The sequence below is a fragment of the Leishmania major genome, chromosome 33 (assembly GCF_000002725.2).
Source record: "Leishmania major strain Friedlin complete genome, chromosome 33".
Taxonomy (NCBI): Eukaryota; Euglenozoa; class Kinetoplastea; order Trypanosomatida; family Trypanosomatidae; genus Leishmania; species Leishmania major.
Genome location: NC_007285.2, coordinates 927356 through 941678, shown reverse-complemented (window position 1 = coordinate 941678; position 14323 = coordinate 927356). Strand labels below are relative to the sequence as shown.

The 14323-nt window shown below is 61.8% G+C and overlaps 3 protein-coding genes across 3 annotated transcripts; all 3 read right to left on the bottom strand.

The window, feature by feature from the left end:
- Positions 1-290: 290 nt before the first annotated feature.
- LMJF_33_2090 (putative copper-transporting ATPase-like protein) lies at positions 291-3782 on the bottom strand (the record flags this gene model as incomplete). The annotated part of the gene is made up of 1 exon (XM_001685918.1): positions 291-3782. The coding sequence occupies one exon, from the start codon at positions 3780-3782 to the stop codon at positions 291-293; it is 3492 nt and encodes a 1163-aa protein (XP_001685970.1).
- A 1473-nt stretch (positions 3783-5255) lies between these two features.
- On the bottom strand, positions 5256-9032 carry LMJF_33_2080 (conserved hypothetical protein; the record flags this gene model as incomplete). The annotated part of the gene is made up of 1 exon (XM_001685917.1): positions 5256-9032. One exon carries the CDS (start codon positions 9030-9032, stop codon positions 5256-5258), a length of 3777 nt encoding a protein of 1258 aa, XP_001685969.1.
- Positions 9033-10680: 1648 nt separating this feature from the next.
- Positions 10681-13710, bottom strand: LMJF_33_2070 (putative protein kinase; the record flags this gene model as incomplete). Its single annotated transcript, XM_001685916.1, has 1 exon — positions 10681-13710. One exon carries the CDS (start codon positions 13708-13710, stop codon positions 10681-10683), a length of 3030 nt encoding a protein of 1009 aa, XP_001685968.1.
- Between the last annotated feature and the right edge of the window lie 613 nt (positions 13711-14323).

Sequence of the window (14323 nt, the reverse complement as noted above, 5' to 3'; positions counted from 1 at the left end):
GTGCGTGTTGGCGAGGGGGTGGGTACGGCTGTGGTGGCAAGTGGTGCATCGAGAACAGCCACAGTAGGAGAGATGAGACAGATGACCTGAACAGACACAAAAAGGGGGTCCAATGAGTAAGACGATACCGGCGATGACGCGCGCGCGCTCACACTGTCCAGAGACGCAGACGGCGCACTCACGAGGTGCCATTCGTGTGTGCGTCTGATGAAGAACCGAGAACCAAAAAGGAAAGACCCGAAAGATACACAAGACAAGGGAAAACAAAAGCCGCCGAGCTCGGCGTTGGCTCACATGAAATAGAAATCGCGTTCGCAATGTGCGCGGAGGCAGCGGATGGTCAGGCTCGATGTCAGAACGCTGAGGCTGGACAGCATCATCGCCGCGCCCGCCACGACGGGAGGAAGACGAATGTGAAAGAAAGGGTACAGCAGCCCGCTGGCAGCGGGGAGCATCAGCAGATTGTACCCAAAGGCCCAGATGAAGTTGCCGTAGATGCGCTGCACAGTGACCTTGGAGAGAGATTGCAAGTTCAGCAAGTCCACAAGGCTATCGCGCACGAGTACCGCGTCGGCCGCCTCAATCGCCACCTCGGTACCAGCGCCGAGGGCGACTCCGACGTTGGCCTGCGCCAGGGCGGGGCTGTCGTTGATGCCATCGCCAACGAACATCACCCGCAACCCCTGCTCCTGCAGACCCTTCACAATCCCCGCCTTGGCGATGGGAAGCGCCTCGGCGTACACATCTTTCGAGTGGATTCCAACCTCGGCCGCGATCCGGCCCGCCACGCCGGCGTTGTCGCCCGTGACCATCAGCACGCGAATCCCAGCCTTGTGCAGATACCGGATGACACCGTGCGCCTCACGCTTCGGACTGTCGGCAAGGCTGACGACAAGGCACGCTGCGCCATCAACCGCAGCCACAACAGTTGTCAGACCGTGCCCGTTCTCCTCCTCGACGAGGTGAGCCACCTCAGGGGTTAACGAAACGCCGTGCTCGCGCAGAAGCGCCACATTCCCGACGAGGACGTGATGCGCTCGCGGCGGTGGCGGTTCGGAAGAGACCTCGTCCTTGCCGCCGCTTGCTGGGGTCACAGCCACCGAGGCCTCCACGCCCTTGCCGCCATGCGTCACCACGGATGACACCCCATAGCGTGCGCGGCGCTGCACCTCGTCCGTGCCCCTGTCATTCTCCGCCAGTAGCTTGGCGCTGACTGCCTTCGCGATAGGGTGGTTCGACTGCGCCTCCACAAGCCCGACAAGGCAACGGACCAAGGCGGCATCCGAGCTGCCATGAGGCTGGGCGGTCGTCGTTGGGGGCGACGCCAAGCCCGTCATTATCATGTGCGTCCGAATCACCTCCAGCCGACCGTTGGTGATGGTGCCTGTCTTGTCGAGCACAACGCAGTTCACGCGTCGCACCTCCTCCAGCGTCGTGCCGCTCTTCACCAGCACTCCGTTTTTTGCCCCCACGCCGGTGCCCACCATGATCGCTGTCGGAGTGGCCAGCCCCAGCGCGCACGGACAGGCGGCGACAACGGTTGAAATGAAGAAGTTGAAGGCGAACGCCTGCCAGCTTGTCTCAGCCCCGCGCCACGACACCGGGTACGCGTCCGTCACACCGAGCATCAGCCATAAGCTGAGCGTCAGTAGGGAGAAAACAAGGACGAAGGGCACAAACGACATGGCAATTCGATCGGCAGCGCGCTGGATAGACGGCTTTGTGTTTTGAGCCTCCTGCACAATACGCAGCACCTGCGCGATCATCGTCTCTTCCCCAACCTTGTCCGCGCGGATAAGCAGCGATGCGGTGATGTTAAGGGTGCCGCCAACCACCTCTTCACCTGGCTTCTTCTGCTTCGAGAGCGACTCGCCTGTTACCATCTGCTCGTCCAACTCGGAGCTGCCTTCGACAATAGTGCCGTCGACAGGGACACGATCGCCGGCCAGCACACGCACAAGGGCGCCCTTCTGCAGCTGCGACGCGCTCACTCGCACCTCACTCCCGTCCGGCTGCACACACACGGCCGTTGTCGGCATCAGACTCATCAGCTCAATGACTGCCCTACTTGCGCTGCGTTTTGCCCGCGCCTCGAGGAAGCGGCCAAGTAGCATGAAGGTTGTCAGCATTCCTGCCGTGTCAAAGTACGTCATCATACGCGCATGCGGGTACACAAACAGCGTGAGCAGGTAGACAACGGTGGAGTAGGCGTATGTGCAGCCGGTGCCAATGGCAACGAGCGTGTCCATCGTGTAGGCGCCGTGCTGCCAGCTGCGCCACGCGCTGAGGAAGAAGCCGCGACCAAAGTGGAAGACGATCGGGGTGACAGCGCAAAACTGCATCCCGTCGATCATGCGCGCCAACAGCGGCCGCGCCATGATGTCCATGAACACCGTCAAGACCATCACCACCGCGAGTGGCACACTCAACAGTGCACTGCCGATCAGGTTGCGCTCATGCTCCGCAATTTCGCGCGCGCGCTCGAGTGCCTCACGAGTGCGGCTGATGGAGGAGTCGGGCTGCATCAGCGCCGTCTCTGTCACTGTATACCCCATCGAGCGCACCATCCTGCACGCGTCCGTGAAGCCGCTTGGGGTGCAGGTGGTGATGACGGCGGTGCCAGTAACGAAGGAGACGGTGCAGTTCAGGACAGTGGGCATCTGCCGCAACCGGTGCTCGATGCGGGCTGCGCAGGAGGCACATGACATACCTAGAACAACCAGGCGATGCTCATAGCCCGACATGACGCTCCCTACGTGCACCGGGACGGCTTGCAGGTTGGTGGGGCACTTGCACTCGCCCTCTTGTGGTTGCTCGCCGTCGGCGGTGCCGAGTGGGGCGGTTGTGTCCTGCGCCGTCACGATGTAGCTCATGTCGGCCACGCAGCTCACAACCTTCGGCAGTGGTGCAAGAGCCGGGTTGTGCAGTACCTGCCCACTCATGGCTGAGAAGTTTACAGACGCGCCGAGCACGCCCTTGAGCTGCTTGAGCTTTGCCTCGATGCGCGCCGCACAAGAGGTGCACGACATGCCCTCGATCAGGAGGTTTGTTGTGGCTGCCGCCGCTGCCGCTGTAGCCGTCGTCGACGTGGCGCGGACACCCACCGGGGCACGGCGCCTCGGTGAGGCGCACGCCTGGACGGTCGCCACGGTAATGTCCACCGACGATGGCACCTCGGCCCTCTCCGACAGGCATTCCTCCGAGTCATCTTCAGGAAGCAGACGCGTCTCCTCCGTCACCATCACCGGCTCAGGCGCGTAGGCGCACAGGCACCCGCGTCCACCGCAGCCGCACGGCACCCGGCGGAAGCGGCGAGAGAAAGGTAAGAAGCCGCCGCCCTCTCGCAGCGAGCTCGTTTCCGTCGACTTGGACGTCTCGCTGGACCGCTGCAGCTGTGACGTACAGCACGTCGACACGGAGGCGAAGGAGGAGAGGTGGGAGAGACTCGCCGCACTGGGACGCAAAGGGGGCGGCGCTGGTGAGAGCTCTCTCTCTTCTCGCCCCGGCGCCCCGCACGATGGCAATACCGCGGGCTGTACTGTGTAGCCCATCGAAACCATCTTCTTCTCGATTCGAAACTCAGTAGCGGCATCGGTTGCGTCCACATCCACCTCGGCAAGCTGAGCGTCGAGGTCCACGGAGACGGAGTGCACTCCCTCCAGTGTCATCAAATTCTCCTGCACGTGTTGAGCGCATCCCCTGCACGTCGTCCCAAAGACGTTCAGCGTGACGCGGCGCGTTGCTTGCCGTTCGCCAGCCACTTGAGCAGTCGTCGCGCCCATCGTTGTGGAGAAAGGACGGGAACCACAGCAGTCGTCGAAATAGTCATGTCCGACCTCGCACAGGGACGCAGGGTCAGTGAGGTCGACTGCAGATCTGATGCAATCTTGAGACACAGCAAGTGATACGCACTCTAGCTGTCCGTTGCCGTGCGTCCCCGTCGCGGTACGAATCGTCCTCGCATGCGCGTGACGCTGCGCGAACGTGCCGTAGAAGGTGGCTGATTGCGTCGTCGTCGGGAAGGACACCGTGCGTGAGGTGATCTACGACGAAAGAGAGAAAAAAGGGGAGGTGGAGAAGGGAGAGAGTCTCACAGGAGTCGGCGTGACTAGTGAAGCGCTGGACACTCTCTCCTGAAGCGTGCTCCGTGCGCGACACGCACAAGAAGGCGCAGCAAGAGTGGCAGTTGGACGATCGACTGAGGGGCAGGAGCTGCTGTGCGGCAACGAGAGAAAGAGACGTGCGCAGGCAATGGAGAGAAGACACACCACACCCACACAGAAGGGGGGAAAGTGGAGGTCGACAATAGAACTAGCTGAGCATGCAGCACTACAAAGAAGCGGAGCGACTGGGCGAACGCACGCCTGCGTCGCTGTAGAGGTTGGTGGGGCCTGTTAGGGTTCACGCACGCACACACACACACAAGCACAGAGGTATAGGCAAGGCAAAGAAGTGTAGCACAGCAAGAACTATACACATAATTATGCGTGTGTGTATGTGGTTGCAGCAGGCGAGGCGCCACCGAGAAGCCCCAAGCAATCAGGGAAGGGAGAACAGTCATCCAGACGAGAGAGAGAAAGGGGTAGAATAAAGGCAGTGGGTGGCGCCGCACAAGCGCGTCTCCGTCAGCGGGGCAGCACAAGCATCATAACCTTGTCTGTGGCGTCAGCACAATGCATTCTGGTGAACCCAGATCTGTTGCCTCCCCTCACCCTCCTCCTCACCTCTGAAGTAAGAAAAGCATAAGACAGCACGGAGAGACTGCAGGATGGAGGGGAGACAAGTTGAGCGAGAATCGCGTCTCCGCACAGCACGCGCGGGTGTGCATCATGGCAAGATGGTGCCATCCAACATTCGCAGCTTCGATGCGTTTGAGTTGTCGTTGTGTCTTGTCTGTGTCTGTGTGCGTGCAAATTGGCCGCCTGTGTTGTACCCCTCCCCCCTGCGCGTCGTCGTCGCCAATGTGGGCGATTTCTTCCGCCCTCTTTTTCGCACCAGTGACGTCGATGGAAGGCAGGCGATGCATGAGAAGAGCAAGTCTTCCCCGTCCCTTCTCCCGCCCCTCCCCCGCGGTCACTCGCCTTCGCTTTCAACTGTGTGCGTGTGTAGGCATCCGAAGAGAGAAACTCGAGGTGGGGCAATCGACGAACGCTCTCTCTCTCTCTCTCTCTCTCTGGATGTAGCTGTGGCTGCACTACCCTCCAGAAGTGCAGAGCCATGGCAACGGCTACCACCACCCAACACGACATCGGCTGTTAGGCAAGCATCACGAAGGGGCGCAGTGGCCTACCCTCGCGCACCTTGTCGTAGCACGCCTCGACGTCCACCTCGACGGATTGACCGCAAACCCGCTCAACAATGACTGCCGCTCGGCGAGGCCCCAAAGTAGCCGAGGAGAAGCGGCTTGCAGAAGTGGCCGCAGCCGCGACAAGGGCGTCAGTTCGATCCGGCGCCATATTCGCACGGGCTACCACTACGGCCGATTCTGCCGGGGGCAAAGTCGCAGCAGCGACGTACACCTCCTTGATGCCGCACCCCTTCACCTGCCGGTAGTACTGCGGGTGGTGCCGCAGAACGTACAGCACCGCCGCGCGGTCAATAGGAAACAACGTCGTGCGTGGCATATCCGCAACAGACGCACCACCCGTGTCAGCCTGTGACACCACTGCTGATGACTCCGTGCCCGCTATGCGCTCTGCAGGTCCTACGCCGGTGTTTGGCAGCGGCTCGTAGAGCCTCTCCACCCTCTCGCTCTCCGAATCCGTCCTTGATCGTTTTACGCCGCTCGCAAGCGGTGTATCACCGGCGGTACGGCCGGCCGCGCAAGGCGCTGCGGTGGCGTCTAGCGAGCGGAGATAGTACTGCAGCATTCCGCGCATATGCTGCAGCGTCACCCGCTCCACAGCGTTCGCAAGCTCTGGTGGAAGTGGCAGCCGCTGCGTGCCCCCGCTGGAAGCGCCGTCGCGAGGGGGGTGCGACACCAGCCGCCGCGGCTCCCGCAGCCGCGACAACCTCGGACGCTCGTAGCAATCCTGCAAATCCCAATCCACGGCCACGCCGCACGTGCGCACGAGAAGAAGCATCGACGATCCCGGCGGGAGAAGATAGCCGCCGCCACCCCCACGCCTTCTCTCTGGCGCGGTGGCGTGTGGCGGCAACGCGAGCCTCTGCACGCCGCATCCCGCCAGCAGCGGTGCGGAGGGGTGGCTTTGGAAAATGCGGAAGAGTGCACTCTCCTCTGCGCGGCGCAGGAGCAGCGCCTCCACCACCGCCACGGTGTAGTCGAGCACCGGTGCCGGTGGCGGTGCGGCGCCGCTGCCGATACTGCCGCTGGCACCCACCAGTCGTCGCACCGGCAGCCGCCGCACCGTGCGCTGCGGCCGCTTCTGCACATGTTCCAAAAACGCGAGCGCCTCACTAAGCCCGCCGTCCATCACCATCCGCAACGTCGTCGCCGTCGCGAAGGCCTTCTGGCCGCCGGCCGATCTGGCCTGTTGCAGCCCCAGCTCCACGAGCTTCGCCGGGGTAATCACGCGTGACTCGGCTCCGCTGTTGTCCAGCAAAGTCAGGTCGATGCCCTTCATCCAGCCACGCAGACCCCACTGCTGAATACCGCGGCGCTGGCAAGCAAGAAGAAGGGGAAGGCAGTGACGCTGCAGCACCTCCCGCACGAAGTCCGCGTCGGCAGGGCGCAGACGGTCGCCGCACACCTCCGTGGCGTAGCGAGGCAACGCCGAGCCAAGTCGACAGAGCCGATCTGCCAACTCCTCAGCGCTGTACAGCAAGGGCGGAACACGCGAGCCGGGGGCCGCGGACGACGCCGAAGAAACGCCGCCGGCGCTGTCTAACTCGAGAGCCCCGTCCACAAAGATCTCGGTGAGCTGCTCCGCGGACGGCGCAGAGGCTACGGCGGAGGAAGCAGTGCCCGAAGACGGCAGAAGCCGACGACACGCCTGCGCAGCTCGGGTACCGCTCAACAATGGTGCGACCGTCAACGGCGGCGGTGGCGGTCCAACACAGCGGAACAGCTCTCCCCGAAAGCCGCTCCAGCCGCCACCACCGCGGCTGGACGTCAGCCATTCTCCGCAGCGGGGGCCCAACACGTGGAACGAAGTAGCAATAGGGTCACAGGTGAGCAACAGTAAAGACGGAGGCGCTGCGGCCGCGGGCAAGGACGGCAAAGATGTGAGCATAGCGTCACCAAGAGCGGAATCGGCGGCGGCGCTGTTCTTGCCTATAACGTCTGCCTGGTCTGTTGATGCCCTTGTCGACAATGGCCCTTCGCATGGTCCGGCTACGGTGAACGAGTCCACAGATTGCTGCCGCTGCAACTGCTGCTGCCTTGCTTCGCGAAGGAGCTCCTCGCAGCGCTGGCCTGTATAGCCGAGAATCACCTGGCGCAGGCGTTGCCGCAGCATGTCCGGCTCGAGCACGCATCGCCGCAGCGTGCGTCGCCACACGACAGCGAAGGCGATGAACGCAGGGTCTTGGGGAAGTGGCGGAAGAAAGAAGGGGTGCTGATCGCGAGGCGTGTCGTGCGGCTCAAAGGGCTCAAAGGTGATGGAGACGGCGGCAGTCGCAGCGCCGGTGGACCTCGCGGTAGTCATGGGTTGCCGCCGTGTGCCCGCACGCGGCGCGGGAGACCCTGCACGCGCAGAGTAGCAGTCGGAGAGCATGACTGACTTGGGAGAGGCGGACACACCGCGGTTCGATCCTCGCGACAGGCAAAGATCGCGCGCTGGCAACGGCACCGCACGGCTGCCGGTTGGTGTGGTGGCGGTGACAGTGACGCCACGCCGCGACAGCCACTCTGCAACGACGTGCCTCAGAGTTTGTACTGCAACGGAGCTCGCATTGCCACCACTGCTGTCGCTGCCGGCTGTCCAGGTATCTGGAGCAGAGGTCCACACTTCCCTCCCCATCGCAGCCTCAAGCCACGGCGCGAGAGGGCGAGGGAGAGCAGTGCTCGCCGCTTCGGGCGCCGCGGGCTCATTGGAGCTTGCGGCTGCTGTGGTGGTGCGTGCGAGAGCTTCCAGCAATACACGCACGTGCTGAAGCATATCCGCGTATGTCTGCGGAGGCTGAGAGAGGAACGACTTCAACGAGCTCAGCTGCAGGCGGGTCTCGGTTTCGCTGTTTTCAGGGCAGCCCGTCTGCATCGTCGCGTGCTCTCTTTCAAGTTCGACGATGAGGTCGTTGCCCCACAGGCCCTCGAGCTCGGACCAAACCCTGCCAGCTGTCACGATGACGTCGAGGTACATGATCGTGCCCGCGCACATAACGTACACTTCCTGCGCCGGTATCGAAGCCTCGGCAGCGAAGGAGTGCAAGGTCCATAGGGATTGGCACGTGTGCGTGCTCCACCGCGCGCGCACACACCCAGTGGGAGCAGGTGTAGCAGTAGCCTCAGGTGCTGGCAATGGTTGCTGTGTGGCGTAGTATAGAGATGTGCATCCGCCGACAGAGGGAGAAAGCAATGCGCTGTACAGCAGCGAGGGACACAGCAGCCGCTCGTACGGAGCAACCAGAGATATCCAGTTCCACGCCGCGAGTGAGCGTGGCGGCGGCAACACGCCCTCGGCAGATTGTGGCGGAGATGAGGATGCGGCCGTGGCGGCTTCCGCGCCAAGTTGAGACGGCGGGAAAGCACTGCCATTCGCTGAGGCTCGTGCTCCGGTGCACTCGGCCCAATCAAATTCCGGAGCGGGTGCCGCTCTTGACGCCACGCCCGTGCGCTTCGGCGCAGTCCGCACTTGCGGAAAACCGGCAAAGCGCACCGGGCCGCGCGTCGATCGCACCGCGTGCAGCAGCGTGCGGTGATAAGAGTGGTACGTGTGCTGCTGATCCCAGTACAGCGACACGTGCTCGCGCAGCCGCTTGCTATGCCACGGCGCATCGCCTGCGTCCCCGTCTCCGTCGTGGCGACGGTGAAGGACGTGCAGGAGAAATGAATCAGTCGAGCCGAGAACCTCTGTGGACTCTAGTGGAAGGAGCCGTTCGCTTCGCGGCAGGCCTCTACACACAAAGGACATCTGTGGTGCGGAAGAAGAAGAGACGTGAGGGGAGGGATCAGTTCATGAGGGAGACCACACATCCGCCCCTGCCTGCGAGAACGAGAGTGAGAGAATATAAGGTAAGCGACTAGCAGGAGGAGGAGGAAAAGAAGTGCGGCAGCCGCAGGGCTTCCGTCGGGCCACAAGCCCGCGGGTGACTGAAGGCAGTGAAAGAGACAGAGAGAGTGAGAGCAGTAGCTTGAGAAGAGATAACAATCAGCAAAGTAGAAAGGATGAGGCAGCTTACACGGGCGCAAGTCGTGACCACGGCTGTCCTCCACCTGGGCGAATGAGCGGAATACGTGAGAGGGCCGTCTTTCGCCGGCGTGCGCGCCGGAGGGCAGAGCAACGACAGGCCTCCCCCTCCCCTCTCGACCTCCGCGCCGCCAACGTGGAAAGACAGAGAGGTGACGAGCTCGCTAAACCAAAGCGCTCCTCCACCCACGTGCCTCGCGATACCCCTTCCAGTGCGAAAGCACGGACGAGTGCACGTGTCGTCGGTTCGCGTGGCGGCGCTGACTTGCCGCGATGTGCTTCGCTCTCTCTCTTTTTCTTCGTCTTTTCACATGTCTCCCTGATCTCATGGTGGAAGAACAACACCACCGACCGCATCGGCCACCTCGATGTCCGCGCACAGACGCGCACACACGCTCACAAAGAAGTACCAAAACACTGCCGTGAGAGAAAAAAAAGGAGCCCAGAACTCTATGAATGCATGCGCACCTGTGTCTCCCGCACCCGGCGGGTTATCCGTGGCTCGCTCACCGTCCAACGGGCGCCGCCCCGCTTCCCTGAATACGATCGCACGCGCACTAGGAGGAGCAAGAGGAGCAAAGAACAACAAAATGGTGAGCAACAAGAGGGCGCAGTGGCATCTGCTCCCTGTCAGTCCATCCTCCAGCCCTGCGCTCCTTTTCTCTGCCAAGTCATGGGCTCAAGCGAGGGGAGGGGGGAGGGGTGCACTGGACCCTTGAGATACCGCACACTGTGACGGGTGCCCCCGCCCGCCGGCCTGTCAGTAAGGGGCAGAAGTAGTGACAAGAAAGCCCAGCAGAAAGAGATGAACATACGCCGGGAAGAACGAAGCGCCGCCATCTAGTCACACGGAGCCTACACGCACACGTGAAAGCACAGCCATGGGGAAGGCACGCATACATTCATGCACACCTGCAGCACAAGTGAAAGAGAAGCGGGAGAAGTTACTTGGCTCGATGGGTACCACCACATGCAGCAAACACGACGAGGAAAGGCAGGCCCGTCGGTTAGCGAATGGATGGCAGCCTCGGCGCGCGGGGTGAAGACACAACGGAGAGAGCAGGGGAAGGCGGCCGAGAGACAGAAACAGCAGTGCAGCAAAGTGTTCAACAAAGAAGAGCACTTTGTTTGAAGAACAACAGTAACGGGAGCACTGCACACACGCACCCCTAGACACGCCTGAGGTGCTGTACTCGCACCTGCGGGCATTGCGCCCGTGCGTGTCAGCAAGCCTCTCCTCTCCGGGGTGCAAGAACGGGAAAGGCAAAACCTGAAAGCAAAGGAAGAAGAGCAAGACGCTTGGAGCCGATACGCCTGGCCTCCTCCCCTGCCCACCTTCGGCAGCTCCTCCTCGATGCATCGCGGCCCGCCCTCATATCGCGTACAAGGTCTTGACCTCGAGAGAAGTGTAGTAGTTGAGTAGCTGACGCAGCTCGCTTGACCGCTCGGCGTCGTGCGTGCAGCCGCCCAGCTCCTCCAGCACGGACGACGTCGCCGCCTGGATGCTTCGCGGCGTGTGCCGGTACGACATGTAGCGCTGACGTAGCTCTGCATCTGCTATGGGCGGAAATCCGGCCACGCTCTGCTCATGGAGAGCATTCGGCGGCGGCGACGGCGGCTGGTGAAAGAGGTACGTCTCAGAAGACTGTGGGCTGGGCAGATAGATTGGCGGGGGTGACGCATGCGAAAGCGTGCGCAGCTGCGCTTGCTCAGGTGGCATGCCATCCGCCACCTTGAGGGAGTATGAAGAGCTGCCGTGCTTCTCAGCTGGCTGGCGAGCGGCCGCCACCTGCGCCACGTTGCTCGGCGTAGGGCCAATGTAGTAGTCTGTGCCGGCCAAGTAGTCGTACTGGTCATCGGTGCCCGCCTCCACGGCGGCGCCGTTTAGAGGCGGGACTGTCGACGACGGCGGCGTCACTGCCCAACTGCGGACTTCAGAGTCCGCGCCACGCTGCCCCTCATTGCCGCCGCGCGGTACACCGTTCGCCTCGTTCGGCGATGCAGCAGTGTGGAAGGACTGCTGCTGCGGCAGCATCGCCGTCCCCACACCGCCACCAATGGAGCACTGAGAAATGAAATGGTACGGATCGCTGGGCATGACGGAGGGGGGCACGGACTGCACACGGCTTAGCATGGCGCGGTAGGTGCTCCCATCCAAGGGCATGTTGTACGCCGCCAGCAGTCGCGCAACTTCGTCGGCGGGCATAGACTCCATGGCCTGCGGCGATCCACTTTCAGGGATGCATGGCCCCTCGTTCACTGTTACGTCAAGAGGTTTGCCGGCGCGGTAGCTGTCCAAGTTGAACGCGCTCGGCATCAGCGACTCCAGCTTGGGATCTTCTTCCTCTTGGGCGGCGCTGGACCGACGCCGCGTGATTCGGTTGCGGAATGTGGCGCTCGGTCCCAGCGGAGGCGTATCTTCCACTACTGGGCCACTCTCCTCGGAGCTGAAAGAGTGCGCAAAGCGCTTCTCCGGCTCCGCCGGCGCGGCGGGCGCCGCAGCGGCAGCGGCAGTGGCAGTGGCAGTGGCAGTGGCAGTGGCAGCAGCCGCAAGGGTACCGTCTGGCAGCGACGCTGGCCTATGACGAAAGGCGCTGCCAGGACTAAGGTGCGCCATGAAAGCGCTGGGGCGCTGCTGCTGAAAATCCGGCAAGCACTCTTCGTCCTCGGTGTCACGTGCCCGCTCGCGGCTGCGCTCAACGTCGCCTTCGTCGTCGTCATCGAGGAAAGAGTTGCAGTAGCCTTTCGAGGTGCTGTTGTCAAACGGGTGCAAGGCGTAACTCTGACGCTGCCGCGCTGGCGGTGGTGCGGCTGGTGCGCCACTTGTGCTTGTTGAGTCAAGGGCTGAGAACGGCGCTGCTACGGGGCCCGACTCTTCGTTCTGGACAATGCCACCGTGCTGCTGAAGGCTGTCGCGCGGCAGCGAGGTCAAGCAGCGGTGGGCAGCAGACACGTAGTCATCGATGGAGGTTGGCTGTGTCGCGGTAGCTCTCTCGTCGTCGCTCTTGCTATCGCCGCTGCTGCTGTTCAGCGAGCTAGACTCCTCGTCGCTACTCTCCTCGCTCCGTTGCGGCATCGTTTTGCGCAGAGCGCGCTGCACAAGAGCCAAAATGGCTGCCTTGTTCTCCGCGCGGGTGCTGTCAGAAGAGCCGGAGTAGGATAACGTGAACGGCGTTGGCGCGTACTGCTTCACATTGGAGCCGTAGAACACATTGTAGTTGCGGAACAACTGGTGTTGGCAGAGCTGCTGGGCTGTTGGTCGCTGCTCGGGGAAGAAGGCAACGCAGCGAGTGATGAGGTCGATCCACTTCTCCTTTTCGTCAGCGCTTGTGTGCAGAATCCAGTTCTGCTCGATCAGCTGTCGCAGCTGCGACGGGCGTGCGGCACTGCGCTGCAAGTACAGCTTTGCGTTTCCGCTAGGCATATAGCGCTCAATATCCTCGGCAGCGGGGGTGCCAATGGTGTTGAGAACCACCTCGAGCTGCAGGCTAGCCTTGGCGCCGTCCCACTCGCCGCGCTCGTTCAGCGCCGTCCGCATGGTGAAGAGCGTCTGCCCGGTGCACATTTCGTAAAAGATGCAGCCCAAGGACCAGATGTCGATCCGCGGCGACCCGCCCGACACGCTGGTAATGACCTCTGGTGGCCGGTAATAGCGAGTGCAGATGTAGATAGTGTCGCTATGTTGGGCGTCCCGTGCGAGACCCATGTCCGCGATCAGCGCGGTGGACATGTACGGGTTGGTGATGTCGAGGCGCACCAGCACGTTGTCTGGCTTCATGTCGCGGTGGATGATGAAGCACTGGTGCAGGTAGTCGAGGCCAAAGCATATCTGAAAGGCGAACACAACGGCCACCTGGGCCAAGAATTGATGCGTCACCCCTAGGCGCTGAACACTCGACTGCGACGAGAGCAATCGAATAAAGTAGAAGAGGTCCCCCTTCATGAGCGGCATGACAATGTGAACATTGAACTCGTCCGTTTTGGTTAGCTTCGCCACAAACGCCATCAGCTCCTCGTGATGCAGGCGCAGCCGCTCATCCTCGCTCAGGCCTGCGTAATGTTCGCCCAGCACGTTCAATTCATAGGCTGTGTTCTCTGCCGTCTGTGCAACGCTCATAAGCGGGTCATCGAACGTGTTGGAGTCGTTGTGGTGCGGTATGGCGGTGCCTTTGGTGGCAAAGATGCTGAAGTACCCGATGACGTGCGGGTGAGCCTCGTGCAGGAAGCACATAATATCGATCTCTCGCACGAGCCGGCGGCTCTCTTGATTTACGTACCGGCTAGGAATTGTTTTGATGGCGACATTATCCTCTGTGATGGCGTCTGTGTACTCCTCCACAGCGCCAAAGCCGCCCTTGCCGATCTGCTTCACCAAAATATAACGGCCGGCTAACAGATGCATGATGCTCGAAGAAGCGCAGGGAAGCCACACGACAATGAAAAAAAAAAAATGATGCAAGAAGAACTGCCTCACTACACCTCTTGCCCGCAACGCTGCAGGGGGTGCCGCCCGAGTTATACGCACGCCACCGGGGCACACTCCAACACGCACGATTGCAGCGGGGTGGAGGGAAAGAGAAACAGCACAGGGAAGAGGGCGCTCAAAGGGCGCGAAAACAAGCACCTGTGTCAAGCGTTAAGCGAAGAGCAAAAATAAGAAGTAACGACGAGAGCAACGAGCTCGAGCGACGCCCGCAGGCAGACAGAGACAGACACACGTGTGCCCTTCAACACCGACAACCAACCGAGCGAAAGACGACAAGAGGCACAACAAAGAGAGAAAGAGGCCACAGCTCAGCTCAAGAGGGCGATAGACATAGACGCAGCGACGCACCACCACACGGTTGGAAAAATCGCTACACAAAGGAAGGAAAGCCAGCAGTGTCCGTGCCAGCACACAGATAGTTGCAGAGGCGTCAACCAACCCAGACAAGAGCAGCTGCTGCACCACAGACCAGGAAAAGGCGACGATTGCACGGCCTGCGCACCACGAAAACGCACACAAGACGAAAAAG